Source organism: Dipodomys spectabilis, unplaced genomic scaffold (assembly GCF_019054845.1).
Source record: "Dipodomys spectabilis isolate Male_0828 unplaced genomic scaffold, ASM1905484v1 ptg000174l, whole genome shotgun sequence".
In the NCBI taxonomy this organism is placed as follows: Eukaryota; Metazoa; Chordata; class Mammalia; order Rodentia; family Heteromyidae; genus Dipodomys; species Dipodomys spectabilis.
Genome location: NW_024870851.1, coordinates 6,503,523 through 6,531,019, shown reverse-complemented (window position 1 = coordinate 6,531,019; position 27,497 = coordinate 6,503,523). Strand labels below are relative to the sequence as shown.

Here is a 27,497-nt window from a genome sequence, read left to right as displayed (position 1 = left end):
CGTGGTACGCGGTGCCCCCCGAGCACGGCCCGCGGCTGGAGAGCCTGGCGCAACAGCTGTTTCCGGGCAGCGCGCAGGGCTGCAAGGCCTTCCTGCGGCACAAGCTGGCCCTCATCTCGCCTCGTGTGCTGCGGGACACTGGCGTCCCCTTCGGTCGAATGACCCAGGAAGCTGGAGAGTTCATGGTCACCTTTCCCTACGGGTACCACGCTGGCTTCAACCACGGCTTCAACTGCGCCGAGGCCATCAACTTTGCCACGCCGCGGTGGGTCGACTATGGCAAAGCGGCCTCGCAGTGCAGCTGCGGGGAGGCCAGGGTCAGCTTCTCCATGGATGTCTTCGTGCGCACCCTGCAGCCCGAGCAGTACGAGCAGTGGAAACGCAGGCAAGGCCCGGAGCTGGAGCAGCGCGCAGAGCCCGCGGGGCCTGCCAGGCGCGAGCCCAAGTCCAGGCCGAAGCAGAAGGCCAGCACCAAGCCGCCGCCCAGGCCAGGGCGCACTTCCACAGCGGACCCGAGGCCCACAGCAGAGGCGAAGCCCAGGCCCGAGCTGAGGCCCAGAAAGGAGCCAACCCCGAGGCAGGCGCCAGGGCCTAGGCCACCGCTGACAGCAAGCCCGGAGACGTCGCCCGAACCCGAGCTGCCCCCCACAAGCAAGCTGACGCCCACAGCGGAGATGACGCTCGGCCAGAAGCTGAAGGCCACACTGGAGCTGCCCGCCAGACCCGAGCTGATACCCATACCTGATGTCCCGCCAAGACAGGAGCTGTCGCCCGGACCCGACCTGATGCTGAGACCAGAGTTGATGCCCAGACAGCTGCGGATATCCGGACCTGAGCTGATGGACAGGCTTGAATTGATGCCGGGGTCCCATCTGGTGCCGAGCCCTGAGCTGACCCCCTGCCCTCAGACGATGCCCTGGCCACATTGGAAGCCCAGATCAGAGCCGATGCACACAGGGGAGCTGATGCCCAGACCAGAGATGCCATCGAGGTCCCAATTGCCGCCCTGGCCACAGTGGAAGCCCAGGTATGAGGTGATGCCCACACCTGCACCAACGTTCTGGCCACAGTGGGCCCCCACACCAGAGCTGATGCCCACCCTGGAGATGATGCCAAGTCCAGAGCTGACATGCAGTCCCCAGCTGACTTCTTGGGCAGAGTGGACCCCCAAATCAGAGCTGATGCCCACACTGGAGAGGAGGGCCTGGCCGCGGCTGATACCCAGAGCAGAGATGATGCCCTGGTCAGGGCCAACACCAGGGAAGGATGTATCAGATTATGGGAGACCAGAGCAGAGCCTGATGTCCCTTCAGTGTGGGGCCCATGGTGGTGGAACTGGTCAAGAAGCGCTTACGTGGCAGTCTCCTTGGTTTGTGGCCTCCAGAAATGCTCCCCCACCCCCGGGGGCTGTCCACAGGTCACAAGAGCTCTACCCAACTCCCCCTTCCTCCGTTATTGCATCCCACCAGCACCTCTGTCCCCTTACTGTCCCCAGTACTCTTGGAAAACGTAAGCGTCAGGAGCACTTCTTGCTGAGGCCAGCCAAGAGATGACCAGGAAGCCCAGCCCAGCCCCATCTCCAGGAAGCCTGCCATGAATGCCTGAGCCTCTCTGCCCTGTTGGCAGTGTCCCACTGCGGTTTTGTCTTCAAACTTTGGCACCACCTGCAAGCTGACCCTTGCTTTGCGCCTTCCCTTGCTGACTATCCTCTGAGGCAGCACACTGAATCTTCATGACTGTGCCCTGCTGATGTGCCTGATGCAGAGCCTCTGAGAAGCTTCCTGGATGCTGATCACTGTGTGGCTCCTGTGGACCTGGCCTGAATGGTAGGCGTGAGCCTCATGGCTGCCCTCAGCATCCTGCCTCCATAGAAGCTGCTAAGATCTCCTGTCTCCTGACTGCAAAACCAGACAGACTTGCACCTGGGAATTCTGAGATACTTTCTATCAGTAAATGGTCCTATCTCTTTAAGCACAGATATTGCCTGCACTATATATGGAATGTGGCTGTCCTCTGACCTTATGCTCAGACCTAAGCACCATTCTGGCTGGCATTATCCAAGGGCGCGTTTTCTTTAGAGTGACATAATGTTTTGTCACACTGACATTGGTCCTGCCTCTGACTACTGACATGGACTTTCCATCCATGATGCCATGGTGTCATAGGAAGTGGCTGATGCTGAGACTTAAGTGGACTTCTTTTTCTACAAGCTGCCTCTGGGTCTCTGAGTCACTCACCCTAGCTTCTACAGCCCCAGAGGCCCAGGAGAAGTCGTGGCCCTAGCATTATAACCTGCCCTGCTTCCCTCAGGGCACCACCAACCACGGCCCCACCATGCAGAAACTAGAAGTTTAGACCAATTGACATTCGGAGTCAAGATTTTTTATCTCTGTATTATTTTGTATTGTTGGTGGTGTTTCATAAATTTATCAATTCTGTAACAGATAGAAATAAATCAGAGTTAAAACCGGCCAGATGTGGGGTGAACTAATTTAGCAGTGTTGGACACAATGTTGGAAATGAACTTTACAGTTGGGGAGGAGGTGTATTGGGATGGGAAAATGAAGATAGAAAATGAACAAATGGGTAACAGGATTGTAAAGAAAATTACCTGACTCATGTAACTTTAATCCTTGTGTACATCACCTAAACAATAAAATTTAATTTTTTAAAAAACTGTCAAGTTGGTTTTGGTAGACCATGCTTATAATTTTAGATACTTAGGATGCTGAGTTCTGGAAGATCATTCTTTGAATCCATCCTAGACTAGAATGTCTGGAGACTCCACTTTCTATTCACCAGCAAAGAACTGGGTTGTATTTCATGTGGTATATAGCTTCCTTTGAGCATGAACCCCCCCCCCTCCGCTTTCTCGAGACTGATTTCAAGCCTAGTGTCAGCACATGCCATACACACACACACACAGACACATTCACACACATATTAGGTAAGAAATCTATTTAAGCATAGTGATTTGGAAAGACTGAAAAGTAAGGATTAGGAAAAAGTATTCCAAGGTAAATATAAACAAAAGAAACCAGAAGTCAACTGATCAAAGAAACTACATTCAGGGTAAAGGAAGAAGGGTATGCCTTCTTGGAGACAACATCCTTGTTCTCCTAGTAGCTTTTTGAAACTCCCAAATCAGCAAAGTGAAAGTGAAAGAAATTAATAAATATTTTAAAAGATATATATATACATATATATATATACCATATATTTTAATGTTTTTATTGCTATCTGTTTACTGTGGTGTGCTGGTCCTAGACCTTGATCTCAAGAGCTGGTCACTCTCCCTGATCTTTTGTGTTCAAGCCTAGTACTCTACTACTTGAGCTACAGTTCCAGTTATGATTGTGTGTGTGTGTGTGTGTGTGTGTGTGTGTGTGTTTCATTGGAGATAAGAATCTGAGAAACTTTTCCTGCCTTAACTGGCTTTGAACCATGATCCTTTGATCTCAGCAGCCTGAGTAACTAGGATTATAGGTAGAGGACACTGGTACCCAGTATCATTTATATTTTTAAGTATTTGGTTTGTATTATGAAATTAGGAGAATGAAGATTCCATCCTATTCCATCCCCAACCCTTTCCCACATATTTTCTTTTCATTTTTACAGCCTATTTATAAGTGCAGATAATCATTTGTAAATAATACACTCAAATTATTCATGTAGCATAGCATACATATACTTCCTATATCATCTTGCTTTGTTAAGTATATTGTTCGTTAACCATTACTGATTTACCTTCAAATCTAGCACAAAACAAAATCATTTCGTGATACAAAAAAAATTATGTGGAATACAAGTTCGGAGACTTGATAGTGTTGAAAAAAATTTAAACTCTTCTCATGCTTGAGCATTGTTTGCTGTGTGTAGAAAAATTTCCCCTTAGAATTAGGAAGACCATCTTTATCTCTTCAGACGGCTTTATTGTTGAGAAATTCATCACTGTTCTTTATTAATAATATGTAACATGTTCTATCTCCTGGAAAATTTTAGTGGTTTCTCATTTTCTCCAGGTTTTATTGTTGGTCGTGATGGTAATCATGGGTTATATGTATGTGGGATGTGGGGGGGGGGGGCAGTGCTAGGGTTAAACCCAAGACCCCACACATACAAAAAAAGTACTGTACCAAAATCTCAACCCTTTTTCCAATCTTCTAAAAATTCATAACAGTGTGCCCACTTAAGACTTTTATTACATTCAATGTTTATCAATCCATTAAATTTGGAAATTCATATCCTTCAACTACAGGATAGAGTCCTAAACTACTTAATAGTTTCTTTCCCTTGGTTCTATCTGAACTCTGAAAATGTGATTAGCCAATATCTGTTTAATTTTTGCCAGTATCTAGGCTTGAACTCAGGGTTAGGGCACTACTCCTTAGCTCCTTCAGCTCAAGACTGACACACCACCACTTCTGGCTTTTGGGTGGTTAATTGGATGTGAAAGTCTCTCAGACTTTCCTGCTTGAGATGAGTTCATCCTCAGATCTCCTCCTCCTGAGTATCTAGGATTAAAGTCATGAACCATTGGCACCCAGTATATTAGCCAATTTTTGAACCTTCTGAATTGTGCCTCTGAATTTTTCCTGTTTTTTTTTTATATTCTCTTACTTTTCATCTGTGTTTTTTTTTTCTCTCTTTATTTTACCTTTATAGAAATCTCCCCAACTTCAATATCCATTCTTTTCTGCTTTCAATCTTCACTATCTAGGGCTAATTGGGTGAGTTTGACACAGAAAACATGCCCAGTGTAAACTTTTGGACATTAGAGAAACACTTAGGGTAAAAGTTAGATCAAAATGATCAAACTAATTCCTTGGTCACATGACAATTATCTTAAATTGCATAAGCAAAATGTTTTTGTCAGTAAGAGAGGAGACCGTATAAAAAATAGACTCAGACTCCCCTGTTGTTGTAAAATAATCATGCAATTTTATTTATTTTTGAAGTTGGAGTCTTACCCCTTGTTGAGGCTTAAAATTCATGCAGGGTATGTAGCTCAGGAATGGTAGTACAGTGTTTGCCTAGAATGGTGAGGCTCTACATTCTAATCCTGGGGGGGGGGGGGGGGAGGAGACAGAGACGGAAGGAAGGAAGGAAGGAAGGAAGGAAGGAAGGAAGGAAGGAAGGAAGGAAGGAAGGAAGGTTAGAAACTGTTGCTCCATATCATTCCACATCCTCTCCAGACAATATTCTCCCTCATATCAATAATTTTAAGTACTTTATTTAAAAATATAACTCATTCATTACGTGTTCACGTCAAACAAATTCCATTCTAGGAAACCAATGACCTTCAGCATAGAACTCTTGTTTCCCCTCTTTGAAATACAACCCTAAACAAATAGAATTGTCTTCTTTCTTCAAGACTGAAGTATGAGTTTATGCTTACTGAAAAGCTAATTCATTCTAGTAGGCATCCGTATTCTGCAATGCACTTGGCATTGACATTTGTCATAACCAGAATGTATTCTTTTATCCTCTGCCTCCCCAAATTAGCAACCATCAGTAAATTCTGTCCTTATCACTTAACCTACTAACCCATTTTTACAGTTATATACTAGAAAACACTGGGAAAACATCAGGGCTCAAGGTCACTCTGTAATTCATTTGTTGACCATGGAAAGAAAAAATAAATAAATATGGAAAGAACTTGAGATGACAGGAATTGTGCATTCTAGCTTTTGAATTTTTCATAATTGCTATCAAGATCTCTTTTATATCTATTTTTGTGTCATCCATTTTCATGGTCTCATGTTTTCATTTGCATAGACTTATCTTCCATTGTCTCCTTGAGTAAATTACTACCATTCTGTGTTTACCTAAGTTTTTAAATTATTTGCTAATATAATTTATTTCTCCTGAGTGTTTTTTGTTGTTGTTGTTGTTGTTATTGCTTTTGATTTACATGCTTAAAAGTTTTCCTGGATGGGCTGGGTGGTAAAATGTTCGCCTCATATGCATGAGGTCCTGGTTTGGATTCCACAGCACCACATAACCAGAAGTCGCACTGTGGCTCAAGTGGTAGGGCACTAGCCTTGAGCTAAAGAGCTGAGGGACAGCGTCCAGGTGGAGTTCAACCCCCATGACCAACAACAACAAAACATGTTTCTTGATGACCTTGGCTGTCTATTTCTGTGACAAAGGAAACAATGAAAAGCCAGGGAAGTTTAGAGTGAGTGCATATGTTGCTGGATTGTTGACTTTTACATAAAGGTCAATCTTGCTAGCATATTTTCTTTAAAAGATTCTTGGCATTGAGGACCATAGATTTCTTTTCTTCTATTGATCAGTTTCTCCAGAGACTTCTTCTTTTCTGTTCATAGACAGCCTCACACCCAATCCTCTTTGTCTTGTATATTAATCACCCTCTTTAACTGAAACTGGGTGAGCTTTCCCAGATGGGAGAGGAAAGAGCCAGTGCTCTGCTGGAATTGGGAAGAGCAGCCTGCCTATGGAAGGAGCAATCTTTACACATATTTCCACACAGGGGTTCAACCCATTTTTGTCTTCAGTTCTATTTGTTCCTGTCCATCCCCTTCCAGAAGTATCTTGTGACTTTATTTCCTGAGCTTTCCTAGGTGTCTGTGCTATGAAATGAGATGGCACTAGGCTTGTCCACATTAATATGTATTTTCCCTCGTTCTAAGTTCATTATTAGTTGTTCTGGCTCTCAACATTTTGTAGCTGGCACCATTTTTACCTTTACTCTTGCAATATTATGTTTTTGTTTATTCCTTTAATACTGTTTTGTAGCTTTTTTGGGGAATACTTGGGGAATATTCCCTGCCATATTTAACTAACTCTTTTGGTATAACATTTTAGGCAGCTAAAGCAAAGCAAAATGCACTATTTTCATCCCACAAATAAGATTTCATAGAAATGAAGGACAACAAGCTGTCTGGAAGGGGAAGTGAGGAGAAGAACCAGGTGTGGTCCCCGCTTCACATTTTCAGATCCTACTTCAGGATATGATGATTTCATCCTCCTGTTACACACGCTACACCTAACTGTAGTCTAAAGCCTAAATCACCTAACTGGTAAACACCTGATAATCTGGCCCCACCCATGCTTCTCTCTGCCTGAAAGTTCTTGGGTGTGCTAGTCTTTCTGTATCTACAGTCTTAGAGATAAATGAATCTGCTTTCTTGTGTCAGGGAAAAATGTTAGTCAAAAAAGTACAGCTGGCCGATGATCTTTTCTTTCTCTCTTCACATTTGACATTGAACTGGCTCAATAAACATTTGCTGGATGTACATCACACACTTTGTACACCATGTACACCAAGGTTCAAAACTACAAAGACAAGTCTTCTGTCCTTGAGAAGTTCAAAGTCATTCACTTCATGCCCTCTCAGCTCTCATTTGGTGATGTGATTGGCTCCTGCAGAGAACAGCACTAGGTAGCGACTAAGCAGATGTTTGACCTTGGATTTTCACTCACATTGACCCTAGATTCTTTCATTAACTCTATGCAAATCTAAAACTGAATTATTATGGAGGGTCATTAGAAATTAGCTTGCATCCCAATATATGACTACATCTTTAAAAGTGAGATCTTCACATTTCTCCGTTAAGATAGGACAACCTGTAGCACTCTGCATGAAGCTCTTGAGTCAGATCAGCTGATAGGGGATCCACTGGTGACTAGCTTGTAGTAGGCTCCTTTCCGGGCCATCAGTTCTTCATGGGTCCCTTTCTCAATCACTACCCCTTGTGACATGACTGCAATGATATCCGAATTCTGGATGGTAGACAAGCGATGGGCAATAACGATGCAGGTTCGACCCTCTCTGGCTTTGTCCAGAGCAATCTGCACTGTCTGCAACAATAAGATGGAGAAGTGATGCAAAGAAACATGCTTGTCCCCAGACCATTATGAGAGTTATGAGAGTTCATTTCTAAGCTCACTCAAGTAGCAATGCTGTGGTTAAGGGTCAACCAAAGGGTTCGACATAGGGTAGGATGAAGCAAGTATTTGCTGATGTAAGGTGTCAATGACTTAAATTGCAATTCATCAGCTAAGTAATTTCAATGACACAAACTATGAAGTCATTGTGTAATTTTTTGATGGTCTGGTTTACTAAAATAAAACTAAGGACGCAATGGAAGTGGTCATTCCTGTAATTTTTCACCACTGAGGACACTTTAACTCCCTCCAAGTCAGAATTCTGATTTGAAAAGTGCCAGTCATAAAATCTGAATTTCATAGTCATGTTTCTCTTGATTACACCTCCATGCCAATAAGCAAATAGATACCTCCTTCTCTGTATTGTATGTGGCCTGCTTGCTATGTGACAAAACCTGAGCACTATAAAATATTATCCTAATCAGATAACCTATATTATGCTAATTTATTTAAGAAAGTCATTGCCCTTGACAAGTGTTGTGTAGTCTAAAGAACCTTAAAATAAATCATTATAAAGTCAATTTTCTTAATACATGAAGCAATCCTATGTTAAACTACTTTTGGTTATTATGTTTTACTTTCTCAAAGTTTTACCGATAGCAATTGCTAATAAATCAGAAAACTGAAAATAGTGTTATATAATAAGACCAACTTTCATAGCAAAGACTGATAATAAATGAAGACTTTAGGAAATCCATACACACCATTTCACTCTCTGTATCTAGGGCAGAAGTGGCTTCATCTAGTAGCAAAATCTTAGGGTCTCGTACAATGGCCCGAGCAATAGCAATGCGTTGTTTCTCCCCTCGTGAGAGTTGAGACCCTTGGGTCCCAACGTTAGTTTCATATTTCTGGAAAAGCAAGGCAAGCTTGAGAACTAGACACAGTCATTGCTTCTACGCTGTATGAAGCTCACATCAACAACTCTTCCGTGAATTTAAGTCATTTATTGCTTTTGGTTTATATTGTGAAATGAGGAGATTTTCTTCCCTATATTTCCTGTTTTTTGTTTTTGTTGTTGTTGTTGTTTGCCAGTCCTGGGCTTGAACTCTGAGTGTGAGTGCTATCCTTGGGCTTTTTTTTTTTTTTTCCTCAAGGCTAAATCTATCACTTGAGCCAGAGTGCCACTTCTGGCTTTTTTTAAATTAGAGATACGAGCCTCACAGACTTTTCTACCCCAGCTGGCTTTGAACTATGTGTTTCTTTAAGGTTCTATCTCTCCCACTCTGTCCAGGTAAGATTCTATATAGGAGAGCCTCCTTAATTGGGAACAAAGAATTCCAGACTCTTTACTGGAAGATCTTTACAAGACAGAATAAAACTAGGAATAACATGGCTTTTAAGAGACTTTCTGATTAGCAACTTTACTGAAGAACATTCTAGAACATAAAGCTTTGACTTGAACTTACTTTCTGCTGATTACTAACTCTATGATGAAGAAATATTTGTTTTTTTGAGCTTCAAACTTATCTGAAAAGTACTGTATTAGTATCTAGTTTGCATGTTTACATGTCTGCAATTAGGAAGGAAAAGGTCTACTTATATTCCTGGCATGACTATATTAAGACAATTAACATTTATACAGATTTACTCTGTATGAGTATGTGTCAACTATTCTTGCTGCAGTAAAATTTAATACTCACAGAAACCATATTCTTGCTCCTTATTTATTTTTTAGTGGTGCTGGAGACTGATCTCAGCATCTCATGTATACAAAAACAGAACTCTATCACTGAGCTACAAACCCAGCCCACCATTCTGTCATTATAATGCTATTTTCTATATTTTACAGATAAATGATTTCCTTAAAGTTACACACACACAAAAACTAGAAAGTGTCAAAGTTTGGACTCAAACCCAAATCCATTCCAAATCTTAGGCTTTTTTCCATCATGCGAACCTAATGTTCCATGTGTATTGCTTTATGAGCCACAAACCCCATAGCCTATACTTTGGTGAAAAATAGATTATCTTCCAAAGCTTAAGAATGTTTTGATGCTGCCGGGAGCCGGTGGCTCACACCTATAATCCTAGCAACTCTGGAGGTTGAGATCTAAGGATCATGGCTCAAAACCAGCCCGGGCAGGAAATTCTGTGAAAGTCTTATCTCCAATAAACCACTCAGAAAACCGGAAGTGGCTCAGTAGATCAAGTGATAGAGTGCTCTCCTTGAGTTGAAGAACTGAGGGACAGTGCCCTGGCCCAGAGTTCAAGCCCCATGACGGACAAAAAAGAAAAAAGAAAAAGAATGTTTTGATGGAAGACCTTGGTTTTCCTTTAAAAACAAAGATGATACAGGGACATTGGGAAATAAATTTTGTTGCTGCTGAACTTCTCTTTGAGCTACAATAATAATGGGTTTTGTCTATTCCCTCTCTTCATATGTCTGTCTCTTATAGAGAATGACAGACTTAGCACTCACCTCTGGTAAGGACATGACAAAGTCATGTAGCTGAGCCTGTTTGGCGGCTGCTATGACTCTTTCCATGGGAATTTCTTTGGTGTTGTCCCCGTATCTGATGTTGTCCATTATGCTACAGGCAAACAACACTGGTTCCTGAGACACAATTCCAATGTTTGAGCGGAGGAAGTGGACATTCACTTTTCTGCTGTCATGACCATCTATCATCTGCCAGTAGATGAGAGAGGGCATTATGTTTTAGAATTCCAATAGAGAGACATTCGTAGTCTACTACTACAGGTAAGTATCACATAGGCCATTTGTTTTGCATAAGAGAGAACATTCCCAGGTCTCTGAAGGACTAAATTATGTGGCCTTGGACTTTTATAGATAGTATCTATCAGGAAGTATCAAAATCCACACTGAATAGTCTATAGCTTTATTTTTATTCTATTTCTGCAAGTGTCAGAAATGAGAATCACAAGACACAGTATTTAAGAAAAGAATCTCCTTTCATTTGGGTTTAACATAATCTCTACAAGTAGGCAGAATTGTTCTAGACTGAGGCTCTGTGAGTTACACAAAGGATTGCTCTGTTTGATGCTAATGAACAGCATAAAGACCAAGCTTATGTCCTGGATTTTATTGATATCCCTCCAAACATCTGATGTAATACACTCAGGATGAAAATAACATATTCATTCACTTAGTCAATCCACAATCATGTATTGAATCTCCATCTCAAAGTAAAATATAGAATAGTCTGTGTCTGCAATATCTGTTGCTAGGAATTCATAGTATAGAAGGCAAGTAGTTGCTGGTTCTCAAATCGGGTGTAATTAAGAGTGTGAGAATAGTAAATATATAATACATCCAGCATACAACTGTAAAGTATTGGCTCTATGATTTCAGAAAAAGTTATGTTAAGTGATGTGAATAGATTATATTTTAGATAATTTCCAAGAAGTAAAAAAACAGACAATAGAAAAAATAAAAGCATTCTTCAGTGTCAGTTAATTCTAGTTCAGTTTGCTCTACTTGTTTGCCACAGTACTTAAGACAATTGTGCGAAGCATAACTTAATATAATTAATTAGGAACTGAGCTGGTTTGCTAAGTGTTGTGCTGGGTGATAAGTTCCTAGAATACAGAGAATATGCTTCACACTCCTTAAGAATCTCCCACCACACTAGGCTTTCACACAGTGAGACTAAAGGAGGATATTCTTAGAAGAGGATCACAAGGGCTCCATAACCATGAGCATGTGACATGAAATGATATTTATCTAAAGGAATTCCAAGAAATGGAAATAAGAGGCATAGAATTCCATTATGTATGTATGTATGTATATATATATATATATATATATATATATATATATATCACATTTTCTTGATCCATTCATCTATTGAGGGGCATCTGGATTGGTTCCATATCTTAACTATGGTAAATAATGCTTCAATAAACATAGTTGTGCTGGTAGCATTGGTATAGCCTTGTTTGTGATCATTTGGGTAAATGCCCAAAAGTGGGATTGCTGGGTCATAGGGGAGCTCTATGTGGAGGCTTTTGAGGAACCTCCATACTGCTTTCCAAAGTGGTTGAACAAGTTTACACTCCCACCAACAATGCAGTAGGTTTCCCTTTTGGCCACATCCCCACCAGCATCTGTTGTTATTAGATTTCTTAATTATAGCCATTCTAACTGGGGTGAGGTGGAATCTCAATGTTGTCTTGATTTGCATTTCTTTTATGGGTAGAGAAGTTGAATATTTCTTCATGTGATCATTGGCCATTCTTATTTCCTCTTCAGAGAAGTTTCTCTTTAAGTCTTTAGCCCACTTATTAATTGGGCATTTTCTTCTTTGAGGATTTGTTGTTGGGGGATTTAATTGTTTGAGTTCTAAGTATATTTTAGATATGAGATCCTTGTCCATGACACCACCTCATTTGTTAGGAAATGGAAAGACTTGGGAAAAAAATACATTAAGTGAAGTAAGCCAGGCCCAAAGAAACATAAGCCCCATGGTTTTCCTGATTTGCAATAGCTAGTATATGTCTAGGACAAGCAGAAAAGGTCAGAAGCTATGTATGTACATATGACCATATAAGATGATGTTAAGTGAAATGAACCCCAAGATAGGGACAAACTGGTTTTTTTCTTTCTTGCTATTGTTTCTAATGTATTTATAATGTACCATGTGATTTTTTTTGTTTCTTTTGTATATTCTTCCCCCATGGTATAACCCCTGTTTTCACTGTATTTGATTCCAGTGCCTGTGGAAAAGGAAGGGAAATAACAAAATGCTGAAATAAGGATACAGGTTGATCCATTGTAACAATGAGATGTACAAGACACTACGTTGAAAACAAACTTTACAACTTCAAGGAGGGGGTGGTAGGGAAGAGTTGGGAAGGTGGGAAGGGAAGGGATGGTAGGGGAAAAACAAAGGTGGGGGTAACAATGCTTGATAAGAAATGTACTCGTTATCTTGCCCATGTAATTGTAACTCCTCTGGTATTCTCACAATAAAAAAAAAGAAAAGGAAATGTACTCATTACATTACTCATGTAACTGTAACCCCTCTGTACAGTATTTTTACAATACAATATATATATTTTTTTGGGGGGGGGGTCCAGTCGTGGGGTCTGAACTCTGGGCCTGGGCACTGTCCCTCAGCTCTTCAGCTCAAGGCTAGCGCTCTACCACTTGAGCCACAGCGCCACTTTCGGCTTTTTTTCTTTTTTTTTTTTGCTTATGTGGTACTGAGGAATCGAACCCAGGGCCTCATGCATGCAAGACAAGCACTCTACCACTGAGCCACCTTCCCAGCCCTACAATAAAAATATATTTTAAAAGTGAAATGGAAACGAGAGGTTTTGGGATGTTAATTTTTGGGTTGGATTTTTCCCTCTTTTTTGTCAGTTTTTGTTTTCTCTACCTTTTGGGGTTTTTTTTTTTAATCTTTTTTACAACAATACTCTGATTTTATTTTGTAGTAATTCAAGATAAAGAAAGGGAAGAGACAAAGAAATGTAAGTTTATCCTCTGACTCTAATACCTAGTACTTATATAAGGCTGCCCTTTCAGAAACTGACTAATTAACATTTGGAAATGATCATTTCCACATATGAAAATGTATCAGATGGACTAGACATATCATATGAATTCTTTTTTTTTTTTTCTGGTCATAGGGCCTGAACTCTGGGCCTGGGCGCTGTCCCTCAGCTCTTCAGCTCAAGGCTAGCACCCTACCACTTGAGCCACAGCGCCACTTCTGGCTTTTTTCTGATTATAGTGGTGCTGAGGAGTCGAACCCAGGGCCTCTTTCATGTGAGACAAGCACTCTACCACTGAGCCAACTTCCCAGCCTATGAATTTATTTTTTTTTAAATTAACGCCAGTTTGGAATTAGGATATTCACTTACAAAATATAAATCTGTCACTAACGTTGTCCAGTCACCTTACGATAAATTAAAAATGAAATTTGGGTTAAAGAAGAATACCTTTTGTTTTTGTATATAAGTTTATCTGTTTTGAGGAGAGTAAGGGGGAGCACAGAAATGGTAGGACAAAGAGTGAACAAGTGCAACAGTAATACTAGACACTATGTTTAAAATGAACTATACAACTTTGGGGGGGGCAGATTTGGGAGGGAAAACTGGAGGGAAGGGTAAAGGGAAGGGCTGAAATTGTTCAAAAAGAAATGTACTCATTACCTGATTTATGAAACTGAATCCCTCTGTACATCACCTTTACAATCACAGAAAAGAGAAAAAGAGGGAAAAAAAAGAGAAAAGAGAAAATCTCCCACAAAGAATGCTGTGCTCATCACAGAGATCCACCTAAATGTTGAAATCATCAAATATCTGCATTCAGTATCCTCCTTAAAAGCAAAGAGGATTTTAAAAGATTGATAAAAAGATAAGATCTTGCCCCACTTAAAAATATCTGCAAGTATGTTTTATAATGATATAATAGACTATATTGTGACTATAAAATGCAAAAAACTGGGCTGGGAAGGGGGCTCAGTGGTAGAGTGCTTGCTTTGCAGTCATGAGGCCCTGGGTTCTATTCCTCAGCACCACATAAGCAGAAAAAGCCAGAAGTGGCATTGTGGCTCAAGTGGTAGAGTGCTAACCTTGAGCTGAAGAGCTGAGGGATAGTGCCCAGGCCCAGAGTTCAGGTCCACGACCAACAACAACAACAAAAAAGTGCAAGAAACCATAATAATTTCTTTATGTCCTGGCTTGACCAGAGAATTCACTTTGCACATTCAGAGAAATACCACTAATGTTGGAGAGATCAAACAGGATGCGTTCAAACCACTGCATCTCTTGTAGTTCTTGATCTGGCTAGGTGATAGGCATGACAAAACTGATACTGAACTTTTCCTTATGGAGATCAGATTTACAGTGTGATATGTTTTCTAGGTTCACCAAACCGAAATCTTTATACCTAAAAACAATAATAGAAGTACCTACAAATTGCCGGTGCTCAACATTTGCTTTTAATTTTCCTAATTGTGTAGTTTCTATCAGTATCTGCTTATTTCCTTGGTTTGCTCTATGCAAGGAAATATTTTACTCTCTCAAAATTTTCTTAGCATCTCTTATCATAACATTATTTATCTTCATTGCAATGAAGACTACACTATTTATTTATTTATTTTTTTTTTGTCGGTCATGGGGCTTGAACTCTGGGCCTGGGCACTATCCCTCAGCTCTTCAGCTCTAGGCCAGCGCTCTACCACTTGAGCTACAGCGCCACTTCCGGTTTTCTGGTGGTTTATTGGAGATAGGAGTCTCACGGTCTCTCCTGCCCGGGCTGGCTTTGAACCGCGATCCTCAGATCTCAGCCTCCTGAGTAGCTAGGATTACAGGCGTGAGCCACCAGCGCCCGGCTAGACTACACTATTTATAAAAATCAGAGATCCAACTTTCTAAATATTGGTGTTAAGTGAACAAGTTAAGAACAAAATAAAACATACACTCATATCACAAAGAACATTTCTTAGAAAACTACTTGCGGATATACTCCAAGAAAAGGAGAGCAAAAACAAAGAAAGAGCAAAAACAAAGATAAACAATATTTACATAATCATAAGAAAAGCTGTTGACAAATTTTTAACTTCTAGAATTAACCTTAAGTGAAAGCAGGAAATAAACATTATAACAAGAATGTGGTTTTTATTCTTTTTGTTTGCCAGTTGTGGTACTTGAACTAAGGGCCTGCTGTCCCTGAGCAGTTTCACTCACAAAGTGGTAGCACTCCTGTTTTTTTATTCTTACTAATATAAACGTAAATTTAGGGATTGAAAGGTAAAGGGACAAAGTACAAGTGAAAAATTAAAATAAAATTGATAAGATTCTTACTTTAGGCAGTAATAGTTCAAGAGATATTATCTATAGGTGGCAAAAAATCAACAGAAGTGTATTACTTTAAATTACAAAAAAGCAACAAAATTACAGATAAAGTGATTAAAAATAATGTTAAGGCCAGGCACCCATAGTTCACAACTATAATTCTAGGTACTCAGGAGACTGAGATCTGAGGATTATGAGTCTATGCCAGCCTGGGCAGGAAAGTCTGTGAGACTATTATCTCCAACAAACTACCAAAATAAACCAGAAGTGGAGCTGTGGCTCAAGTGGTAGAGCACTCCCCTTGAGTATAAAAGCTCTAGGTTGGCATCCAGGCTCTGAGTTTAAGCCTCAGGACCAGAAAAAAAAGAAAAGAGTTAAGTATATTCGGAGAGAGTAGGTAAAAAGAAGAGGAATGCAATGGTAAATTAACTTTTCCTTTTTTTTATTTTAAGGTACTGGGAGTTGAGCTCAGGCCTCTCACTATGCAAGTGCTTTACCACTGAGTCATCCCTCTAGACAAACTTTTCTTTTCTGCTGGGCACTAGTGGCTCATGCCTGTAATCACAGCTACTCAGGAGGCTGAGGTCTAAGGATCACAGTTGGAAGCCATCCCAAACAGGAAAAGTCTGTAAGACTCTTATTGCCAATAAACTTCCAAAAGCCAGAAGTAGAGCTGTGGGCTCAAATAGTAGAGTGCAAGCCTTGAGCAAAAGAACCTCAGAGACAGCACCCAGGTCCTGAATTCAATCTCCAGTACCGGCACACACACACACACACACACACACACACACACACACACATACACACACAAACTTTTACTATTTGAAAAGCAAGTCCATAGAGAGTTTAAATGTCTTAAACCATTAAGACAGCAGAGCAGAACAAACATTATTTAGACACACAGAATTAATCATTGAGATATATAAAAACATTACATGGATTAAAAAAAAAACAGTTGCTTTGAAGCAAGGAAATATGGAGAAGTGTTATTTTTCCTTTTTAACTAAAACTATCCCTGCTATTTTATTTTGTAGTCCTCAGCATAGACTGCCTAAAAAAGAAAGAAAACAAAAATGAGAAAGAAATCCTGCAAAAATTAAACAAAAAGCAATTCACCAGTTTTGGGTTTTTTTTTTAAAGAAGATAAAGCCAAAAACTTTATCCATTTGAGTTCCTTCAGCTTTTTGAGTTGGGATTGTGTCTAATAGTTCCTGCTCAGGCCTCTTGCTTGCTTATATGTCATTTGTCCCTTGTCAGCCCCACTTTTTCCATTCCCAGCCATTAGTTTCCTGATTAGTCTGCACTTTCTGCTCCATTTACAGGAAAGTAAACGCTTCTGTCAAACACACTCGTCTCCAGCTTTGCAGTAGGCCCAATTTGCTTTGCCTAACTGGTCAGCAGGCCATCTGGAACTGGGAAGAATATGATGCTAGAAATTGTGAGGTAGAATCAGGTCAACCAGCAAATAGCCTACAGTGGAAAATATCCCTGGGGTAGATGTCCAAGGTGAGCACTTTAGGTCTGTAGTCTTAGAGGCTACTTTCAGAGAGATTTTCTGCAGAAATGAAAATTCCTGAAAACATTTGCATTGCTTACCACCTTCCCTTGATCAGGATCATAGAAACGTTCCAACAGCTGAATACTGGTGCTTTTGCCACATCCACTGCTTCCAACAAATGCCAGTGTCTGCCCAGGGTTCACAGACACTGAGAGGCCATTTAGAACTTGCATATCAGGTCTCGAAGGGTATGTAAATTTACAGTCAACAAACTCAATCTTCCCCTGGAAGTTGTCCTGTGGGTGGGGGAATTGAAATTAGGTAGAATCTAGAATATTGAAAATGCACTTCAATCCACACCATGATGCCTAAGTGTTGAGAAAGTGACTCTGAAATGATGTGTGTGGTGGATGTGGTGGTTTATACCTGAAATCCCAGCACTTGGGAGCCCAGGCAGGAAGACTGTGAGTTCTAGGTTCACCTGGGTTACATAGTAAGACCTTGTCTCAAGAGAGAGCAGAACAAAACACCCAAAATGAAGAAACAGCTTTCTGTTCTCTACTCTGGTAGGTATAGCATAAAGGAAGATGATCATTAAAAGACATTTGTTTATTCTTATTCTAATGTCAGGGGATTGATCTCTTTATAATCCATGCCTTTACACTTAGACAGTAGAACATATCTAAAAGTCAGGGCAAAGCACCACAGAAGCCAATAACTATATGAACACTTAAAACTCTCTTCCCCCACAGACTAAACTAATATTAGACTTGAAAGGATGTATAGAGAAAGTAACCTGAGATATATCCTACAAAGGTGAATACTTTAGTGTGTTTAAAACTAGCTGAATTATGAACTTTAGATATGAATAGACATGTAAGAGGTTCCATAGAGACATTATTTTCAATGAGCGGGAGGAAAAACAGGTCATGTGACCATGACTTTAGAATTTAGTTTTGCTTTAGTAGTCTTTTTGTTTGTTTTGCTCTCTTAATCACATGAAGATTTTCAAAACCAGGGAGAGAAGATTAAAAATCACTTCTCAGGATAATTAAGAGAAAAATATATTATGTTGAAGTTAAATTAATTTAATGAGCATCAAAGTGAACTAAAACTTGAGCCTAGATGAATATGAATCAAGTTGGACTAAGTGCTTAGCTCAAGTGTTAGAGCACTAGTCTAACAAGCTTAAGGCCTTGGGTTTAATCCCCAGTACTGAACATAAAAAGAAGAGGGTGGGGGGAGGAAGGAAGGGAGGTGGGGAGGGAGGGACAAAAGGGAAGGGAAGAGAAAAAGAGAAGAGGAGAGAAAAAGAGAGGAGGGGAGGGGAAGGAAGAAGAGGAGAAGAGGAAGGGAGGGGAGGGGAAACAGGGAAGGGCAGGGAAGGAGTGGAGAAGGGAGGAGAGGGGAAGGGGAGGGGAAGGAGAGGGAAGGAAGCAGGAATATGAATAAATTCAGCATTGTTAGATTGGAAGAACATGTCTTTCTACATTCCATACTAATCAATAGAAAACATGATGGATGGGTAAGTCTTCAAAGACATCTGATTGCATTCATTCTGAAGCTAAGAAATTGCATTCATTTGCAATGTAGTTTAGATGTATTTTGTCACACAAGGGTTCATGTATTGGATCTTGGCTCCCAGGGTGATAATGCTTCAAGAGGAGGTAGAACATTTAAGAGGTGGGGCCTAGGCCAGGCACTGGTACCTCATGCCTGTAATCCTAGCTATTCAAGAGGCTGAGGTCTGAGAGTTGAGGTTCAAAGCTATCCTTGGAGGAAAAGTTCTCATGTGATTTTTTTTTATCTCCAATTAATCTCCAGAAAGCCAGAAGCAGCCCTATGGCTCAAAGTGGTAGAGTGCTAACCTTGAGTGAAAAACCTCAAGGACAGCATCCAAGCCCTGAGTTCAAGCCCCACAACCAACCAAAAAAAATAAAAAAGAAGAAGAAGAAGAAAAGAGGTGAGGCCTACTGCAAGGTGACTGCATCATCAGAGGCTCTTCCCTGGCAAGGAATTAATATGTTTCTTAAGTGACCTGGTCAGTTCTTGGAAGTGGCTGATTGTAACAAAGGAAACTTGCCCATCTCATACTCTATTTCCTGTACAACCACCTTAAATTTCCTTCACTGGAGTGCTCTTGCTGTGGTATCACCCACAGTGACTTGATACAGCCCACCCGGCTTTCAACAGAGGCTGAGTTAAAGAAGCTGCCTCTAAAACTTTGTACTAAATGAATCTTTTTTCTCTCTCACTCTTTCAGAGATGAGGTATGGCTCAAGTGGTAGAGTACTTGAGTTCACGTCCTAGTACTACCCCCATAAAGAGAAGACCTACATCTAGGCTGGGTTCGGGGATAAATGTAAAGAAGACACAAGTATATTGTCACATTAATGGAAATGAATGGATGTAATTGCATTTTTGTCTTACTCAAGTGCCAATTTAATGAATGATTTTAATGACAATTACTTCATTCTGAATACATGTATAAATCTATTGTCTATTCTTTCTAACTACATCTGAATGAAACCATCCTGAAGGTATTAAGAGGCTAAGTGGTCTAGTCTGGCCATCCCCAATACTCTTTTGTATATACAGACACATCAAAACAACTCTCCTGGCCCAACACTTACCCACTTTTCACCCATGCCACTGTACACACTAATTGGGGGTGTTCGGTCCAGCAGTTGAAAAAGGCGTGCAGCTGCTATTTTCGCTTTGGCATAACTTGGGGTGTAAGAGATGGCTTTTCCAACTGCATTTGCACTCATTATAACTGAAGAGATCACCCTGCAATCAGACAGATACCCAGGTAGGAAGGGATAAGTGGGGTTAGAGTTTGGGGCAAGAGTTTGGGGGTCTTACACTTGTTCTACTAGGAAGGGACTTACTAATAGTAACTCACTTCAGATCTATGGGTATATGCAATGTAGCAGGTTTCAAATTGTGTGTTATGTGAAAAAGGTGAGCGATGGAAGGTGCAGACCCCTCAGATTCAGACCTCCAAACCCTGATCCCACCATGATACCCTCCCATTAAAAATTTGGTATATAAAAGAATACTTCTGGAAATAGTTTTTTAAGGAGAGAGATATGAAAGATTACCAGATTGGACTGATTTTCTTATAATTCTTGTTTTTTGTTTGCTTGTTTGTTTGTTTTATTCTTATACCAGAGCTTGAACTCGGGGCCTTTTTCTTTTACACAGCTCTCTCACTCAACTTGGTATTCTACCACACCTCCCTGATTTTCTCACAACTATAATATTATTTGAGTTAATGATAGGTATGAAAAAAGTGATGATGTTCAACATAAAGGTCAAGCCTATGCCAAACAGGTGTATGATTCATGCTTCAAATGGGATGAGAAATATACAGTAGTTTGAACACATATTTATTTCAGTTTCTATTGTATTCAGCATACATTTAATGAATGAATAAGTGAATTATAAATGTAGTAAGATTTAACTTAGCTGCTGTACAGCCTATGATGTGTGGGCAGCCTTCAGGATTGTCTATCTGTACCACCATTCACAGAGGGCTTCCCTGTGGTGAGGATGGAAGGCAGAGGTTAAGCATTTGTATGTCTTACTGCTCAGGTCATAAGCAGAAATTCTAAGTTCAGAGTTGCAAATCAAGATATTACCAGGAGTCCCATGAAAAACTGAAGGGATTGAAAGCATTTGTAATACAATGAGAAATGATGGGAAATGAATTTCTACGTTTTAAAGCCTGGGCAGAAATTAGGAGTAGTCTCTCTGTTTTTTCATGTTGCCAATCACACATTTACAACTTCATATAAATTGTCAGAAGCAAGTCAACAATTGGTAGTTTATGAACTGGCATAGTAGATTTAAATATGCAATGATTTAGAAAAGAGATTTTTCCTTGAAGTGTTTGTTGTAGGGCAGTAAAAATGTGTTGGAGAAAGATAGCAAGTGAAATCGCAGAACTCATGACTAGAGAAAAAATACCAATTAGGGTCAGATTCCCTAATGACTCAAAGCCTTCTGGGATAGTATCTCCCTAACCAAGCCACTATTACCACAAGTATATGTGTGCAACCAGTCCCCTGACACTCTGTTCCCTTAGGCAGTCACTTCTGAACGTGTAAGAAAAGCAGAATCTGGCTATAAGAAAGAAACCTAATGCTTCTGTACAGGTCACACTATCTATACAGAGAGACCACAAATCCTGTTTTCTTTGCCAGGAAGGAACAAAGATCAAATAACATAATCTTATGAATCACTTTATTCAAGGTCTCTGGAATTCCCAGTATAAAAGTATAGCGGATTACTTGTAAAAAATCATCACAGAAATTCATCCTATCATCCATTCCTCTGTAATATGACTGTGTTTATTGCTCTTCCACTGATCAATGTGGGAATTACATCTCTTGTTTATAATTGTGCTTGATTATATGACTTTCTTTATCCAAAGAGACATTGGAAAATATGACAGCTATGTAGACAGCTTTTGCATACTAGAGGTTGGTTACACCTGGAACTCTGAAACATTTTGAAGAAAACAAGTCCAATGTGTGGACAGAGTATGTTCAGAAGCCTGACTAAGACAGCCCAGGCCAGAACCACCTGGTAACCTGAATCTTGAGAATGCTAAGTCCCAGCTATTTTAACATACTGAGTTTGTTCGATAGGAGGAAACAAAGTCAAATGATAGGACCAGGAACTCCTCTCCATATAACCTTAGTAGAATATCCTCACCTAAACACATAGCTGAAATGGAGACCCTCATTGGGGATTAAGTAGCCCCCATATCTGTAGGAAGCTGCATTGGCCATAAATACTATGCCTTGAGAAAAGGCAAAGCACATTCCATAGACATTTGCTTTTCGAATGGATATCTTGAATGACTTCTCCAGCTCAGCCTCAAATGCTTCAATAAATTTCTTCTCCATTCCAATCCCAGCAACTGTACGGATATTAGTGAAAGTTTCACTGGTAATCTGAAAAAATGACAGTTTCAGGAATAAAAGAGCAGAAACAACTCCTGTCTCAATATTTCAACTACTTCTTGGGTTAGATCTGATACAAATGGCAGAATATGGTACAAACTAGAGAAGGGGACATAATCTTAGAACACAGGGAAGCTGTAAGAGAACAAGCTGAATGGGCCAGGAAACAACATGGAAATTAATTCAAATTCAACTTAGTTCCAACCTGGCTTTGGTTCCTGTACTTATGAGTGTAAAAGAAGTTTCCATTTATCCTTGGAAACTCTTAAATTTCTTTGACAATGTATGTGAAACATTTAAAGTGGTAGATAGAGATAAAAAGTGGTAGACAAAACATGTGAATCATTATGGCAATTCTTGTTCTCATAGTGCCTCAGAGCCTCTGTATGTAATTAACCATTATATATGTATATATGTGTGTGTATATACATATATACTTGTTATTGTAGAGGTGATATTCAGAGGGGTTACAGTTACATGAATCAGGTAATAAGTACAATTCTTTTTGAGCCATGTCTCCCCTTTCTTCGCTCTCTCCCAGTTTTTTCCTCCTGTCCCCACCCACAAGCGGTACAGTTAGTTTCCACATAGTCTAGTGAGTACCACTGTTGTATTTGTTCATCTTTTACCCCACCTTTTCTCTGCCCCCTTACCCTCCTGAAGACAAACAAACAAGATAAAAGGGAAAAACAAAAACAAAAAACAGCAACAACAGCAACTAACAAAAAGTCTCTTAGTTCCTTTTCTTGGAGTTAATTTTATAAAACATTATTTTATGTGATCATATGAACATATCTATTGAGCCTTTGTGATCTGCTCCTATGTTTATCCTTCTCTGTCCTCAATGTGTGAATATCTAGAGACCTATATAATATGAGTGTGTAGTTTTTAAACATTCAGTGAGCTCACTTGTAGACTTATAATGCCTCAGACTCTTGCTCAAATGTTTCTTCCCATAAAGCTATGAGTTCTTACTCAAATGCTTCTTCTTCCCATAATGCCCTGGGTGCTTGTTCAAGCAATGAAAAGAATAAGGGTGGAGTAGGCAGGAGCCATCAAGAAATCAGTGCAAGGCCCAGGGGAAGAGATAGAAAAGGAGCTCTGTACTATAAAAAAACTGCCCTCGAAGAGGAGTCTATTGGACTCCTCTTTGGAGCCCCTCTCCAGTTAGTGAGTCTTGCTACTTTCTTTCTTTCACTTTCAAATAAACAAAATAAATACAATGGTGGGCTCTGGTGTTCTTGCCTGTAATCCTAAATTACTCAGGAGGCTGAGCTCTGAGGATTGCAATTTGAAGCCAGCCTGGGCAGGAAGGTCTGTGAAACTCGTATCTCCAATTAAACCCCAGAAAAAGCTGGAAGTGGCACTGTGGCTCAAGAGATAGAGTGCTAGCCTTGAGCAAAAGGAGCACAGGGCCAGTGCCCAGGCCCAGAGTTCAAGCCCCAGGACCAGCAAAGAGAAAAACAAATAAAATAGCATTTTAAAATATCTTCTGAGACAAAAGATCTTCTAATGAGATAAACATAATGATAAAAGGATAATATGAAAGATAATTTGATAAAATTTTATTTAACTTAAAATGAAATATAAAGCTTATCTTTTATTCAAAGTTAACCTTCTAGTTAAATGTGTTTTAATCCATAAGGTAAATAATTCTGAATTACAGGAGGTACAATAGTGGACTGCTTTCTGTCATTGGTGTACAAAATGCTTCAGCTTCTGTCTACTTAGGAAGTGACATTCTTACTCTCAAGAGAGACAAAACTTAGATTACAGTGAGCTTATTAAGAGTGATTGTGTGAATGGATGTTTGTTTTTTTCCCTTTTGCCTGTTGTGGGCCTTGAATTCTAGTCTGTGCGCTGTCCCTAAGCTCCATTTTGCTCAAGACTAGTACTCTACAATTGGAGCTACAGCATTGCTTCCAACTTTTTCTGTGATTAATTGGAGCTAAAAGTCTCACAGACTTTCCTGCCCCAGCTGGCTTCAAACCATGATTCTTATATATTGGCCTCCTGAGCAGCTAGGATTATAACAAGAGCTACAAGGGCCAGGCTCGCTTGTGATTTTGTTTACCTGAAAAATGTTCATGACACTATCCCCTCCCTTACGTCCAATGACCAAGTATCAATTGGCATAGATTTAAGATGTATAGCTAAAACTTAAGTTGCATTTGAAATTCGAAATGTAGTTTATGATTCTAATTGGAAAAAATATTAAAGTGTGAAAATTAAAAGCATATGCCATTACAGAGGAGCCATAGTCTCTGCGTAGATGGCATAACTCAGGACAACCATGAAGCTGAAAAGCCCAATAGGCAGAAAACTGAACTATCCATCCTGCAAGCAGTATATAGCAAATTGGGGTGTGGACAGAGTATCTATCTGAGAAGTCAAACGTAAGCATCTGTCTTCACCACTATTTCTCCTTACCAGCTCAAACTCATACATCAAAGCTATTCTGCCATAGCCTTTGGGTAAAGGAAACAGGCAAAGAGCCAGAGGGAGGTTTCTACCTGCAAGTCTGTGGGTTAACAACTTCCTTAAGTCTCTTTTCACTCCCCATTTTTAGAAATTTCCTGTCAATTACTCAGCCATAAGCAGAAAATTGGGTCAAAGGTTACCTGTCCTGCCTTTTCCAGAGCCTGCTTGTCTTGAGAGGCAAAACTGGTCAACATTCTGGTCTGTAGGGCTCCCGATAGAGTCAAGAAAGGAAAAAAGCACACTATGACCAGGCTGAGCTTCCAGCTAAACAAGAAGGCAATGATCATAGCCACAGTGATGTTAGTGAAGGAACTGACCAACGTTCCAATCTGGGAGCCAGCAGCCTGTGAACCAAAACAGTCAAACCATTTTACACACGTTTGGTCTCTTGACCAAATGCAATTATGTGAAGTTGCTATTTGCTGTAGAACACATCAAAAACAGTACTACAAGTGAAATTGAAAGCAAAGGAGTACCTATATTCTAAAAAAATTAGGAAGATCTTAAACAAGTTAATGATACATCTCAAAGTCTTAGAAAAGTTTTTTTTATAACAAAATTTGGCAAAAGGAAAAAAAGAAAAGAAATAAGTAAAAAAGTTGGAAAGCATAATACAAAGGATGGATAAAATAGAGTTAGTTCTTGAAAAGCTACCTTGAGTAGATAGGCTGAGAGAGAGAGAAATGAGGAAAAAAGAGACTTAAATAAATTAGATATGAAATATAAACTATTACAAGTGATTCCACAGATATTCAAAAGATCATCAGGAACTATTTTGTAAAACTATATGCTAACAAAAAGTAAAGTCTGGAGTAAATGGAAAAACATTTTGAAACATATTACTTACCAAAATTGAACCAAAAGGATATGAAAAACTTGAATAGGCCAGTTACATGTAGTGAGATTAAATCAATAATTAAAAAACTACTGACAAGGGAAAATATGGAATCTGATGCCTTCACTGCTGAATTTTATCAAACTGAATTTTTAATTAATTAGCACCAATGTGTCTGAAACTACTCCGTAAAATTGAAAAGAGAGGTATTCTTCCAAACATATTCTATAGGCCATCATACTCTGTTAACAAAACCTGACAAATTCACCAAAACACAAAAAAGTAAGTTATAAACCAATACTAGCTAAATGCTATCAAATGAATTTCAGCAAAAAGATCAAAAAGATCATATATCATTATCAAGTTGGTCTCACTTTAGGAATTCAAGGATGGTTCAATATATGCAAATATATAATCGTAATCATAATATATCATATAGTGGAATGAAGGATAAAAGTCAAATGATGATTACAGTGGACACAGAAGAAAAATCTAATAAAAATTTGACATCCCTTCATGATTACACCCCTCAATAAATTAGGTATGGAGGGATCACACTTAAGTATAATAAAGCCTGCAGTGTGCTTTAACTGTATAGCATTAGAAATGGTATGGATCTGGGTATTCAAACCCCACTTGCTCCCATTCCAAAGGAAATAGTTAATTATCAGAGCATGCTAGAATCAATCTGAACATCTGTCCCAGCTAATACTCTTTTCCTCCTTCCTCCTATGGCCTATGAAGTGTCTCCCTAAAATTTATGTTGAACCCTAATACCCAATATGATAATATTAAGAGGCAAGGATTATTGGAAGGTAATTAGGTTATAAAGATTGTACTTTTAAAGTACATTTAATGCTATTATAAACAAAGTGAAGGGAGCATCCTTGCCCCTTCTACCTTTCTGCTACAGAAAGACGGATCAACAGGATGATCCCAATTAAGTTAGAACAAATTCTCTCAAGACACTGAATCTAGTATGCACATTGATCTTGGACTCCCCAAACTAAAGAAGCTAAGAAATTAATAGCTATTATTTAGAAATGACCCAGTTTAAGTAAGACATTTTGTTACTGAATTCCAAATGGACTAAGACAGTCCCATAGCTTACCCCTTGAACTTGGGTAGCATCTGAAGCAAGTCTTGTTGTCAGTGATCCTGGATTGTTTCTAAGGTCATCGAACCAGCCAATGTCTTGCCCTAACATTGCCCTGAAACCACAGGTACGTAGCCTTTTTGTGAGGAGCTCTCCAGATTTAGCAAAAGTGTACCCCTAAAACATTTTTTAAGAAAGTCTTCAGTAATATTTCAAGATAAAAAAGCAAAATAGCCAAATTACTTAATGAAAAATAGGATTCCTTACCTGCAAAAATTGGGTGAAAATGGATACACAGCCCAGGACAACAAAAAATAGGCACATATCATTAATCTGTGACTTTTGTTCTTCTTTATCAGGAATTGAAAAAATCTTTGGAAGACAGTAAACAAAGAAAACTCTTTATTACTATCAACAATATCATAGTAAATTCAAACATGTTGAAGTGAAATTTCTCTTAACCTGTCATTATACGTTTGTCTCAACCATAGAACATGTACTAAAAGCAAACCTTGGTGTACACTATGGACCTTGGGTGGCTGTGATGTATTGGTATAGGTTCATCAACTACAGCCAATGTACCACCCAAGTAAGGGATGAAGATAATGGAGAAGGGCAGAGGATATACAGGAAATCTCTACACTTTTTTCTTAATTTTACTGTAAACCTAAAATTATCTTTTAAAAGTTATCTCTAAAATGGTTTCTTTTTAAACATACCAATAATTAAACTAAAGCTAGCTATGAACACTATGGTGATATATGTTAATTCTCTGTGGGACAGAATGCCTGGTGAATGGAAATCAATGACAATAATTACAAAATTTTTGTGCTGTTTCCTTGCCTTCTTTAAGCAACTATGTTGACTTTTCCCTGACATATATGAGAAAAAAAGAAAAGAAAAAGATGTTACATAATACAAACTCATTATGAA

General features: G+C 39.5%; 1 protein-coding gene across 3 annotated transcripts in view; it reads right to left on the bottom strand.

Annotated features, from left to right (window-relative positions):
• Positions 1-7,626: 7,626 nt before the first annotated feature.
• Positions 7,627-27,497, bottom strand: part of Abcb11 (ATP binding cassette subfamily B member 11) — a 74,407-nt gene continuing 54,536 nt past the window's right edge. For 2 of the 3 annotated variants that reach the window (XM_042694162.1, XM_042694163.1), the window contains exons 19-27: positions 26,832-26,936; positions 26,580-26,741; positions 24,774-24,977; positions 21,902-22,143; positions 19,813-19,969; positions 17,278-17,475; positions 10,337-10,543; positions 8,619-8,765; positions 7,627-7,827 (exon numbers count right to left, since the gene is read on the bottom strand). In XM_042694162.1, coding sequence (XP_042550096.1) covers positions 7,627-7,827; positions 8,619-8,765; positions 10,337-10,543; positions 17,278-17,475; positions 19,813-19,969; positions 21,902-22,143; positions 24,774-24,977; positions 26,580-26,741; positions 26,832-26,936 — 1,623 coding nt within the window. Of the gene's footprint in view, positions 7,828-8,618; positions 8,766-10,321; positions 10,544-17,277; positions 17,476-19,812; positions 19,970-21,901; positions 22,144-24,773; positions 24,978-26,579; positions 26,742-26,831; positions 26,937-27,497 lie in introns of all 3 variants that reach the window. The other variant, XM_042694161.1, reaches the window with a different exon arrangement.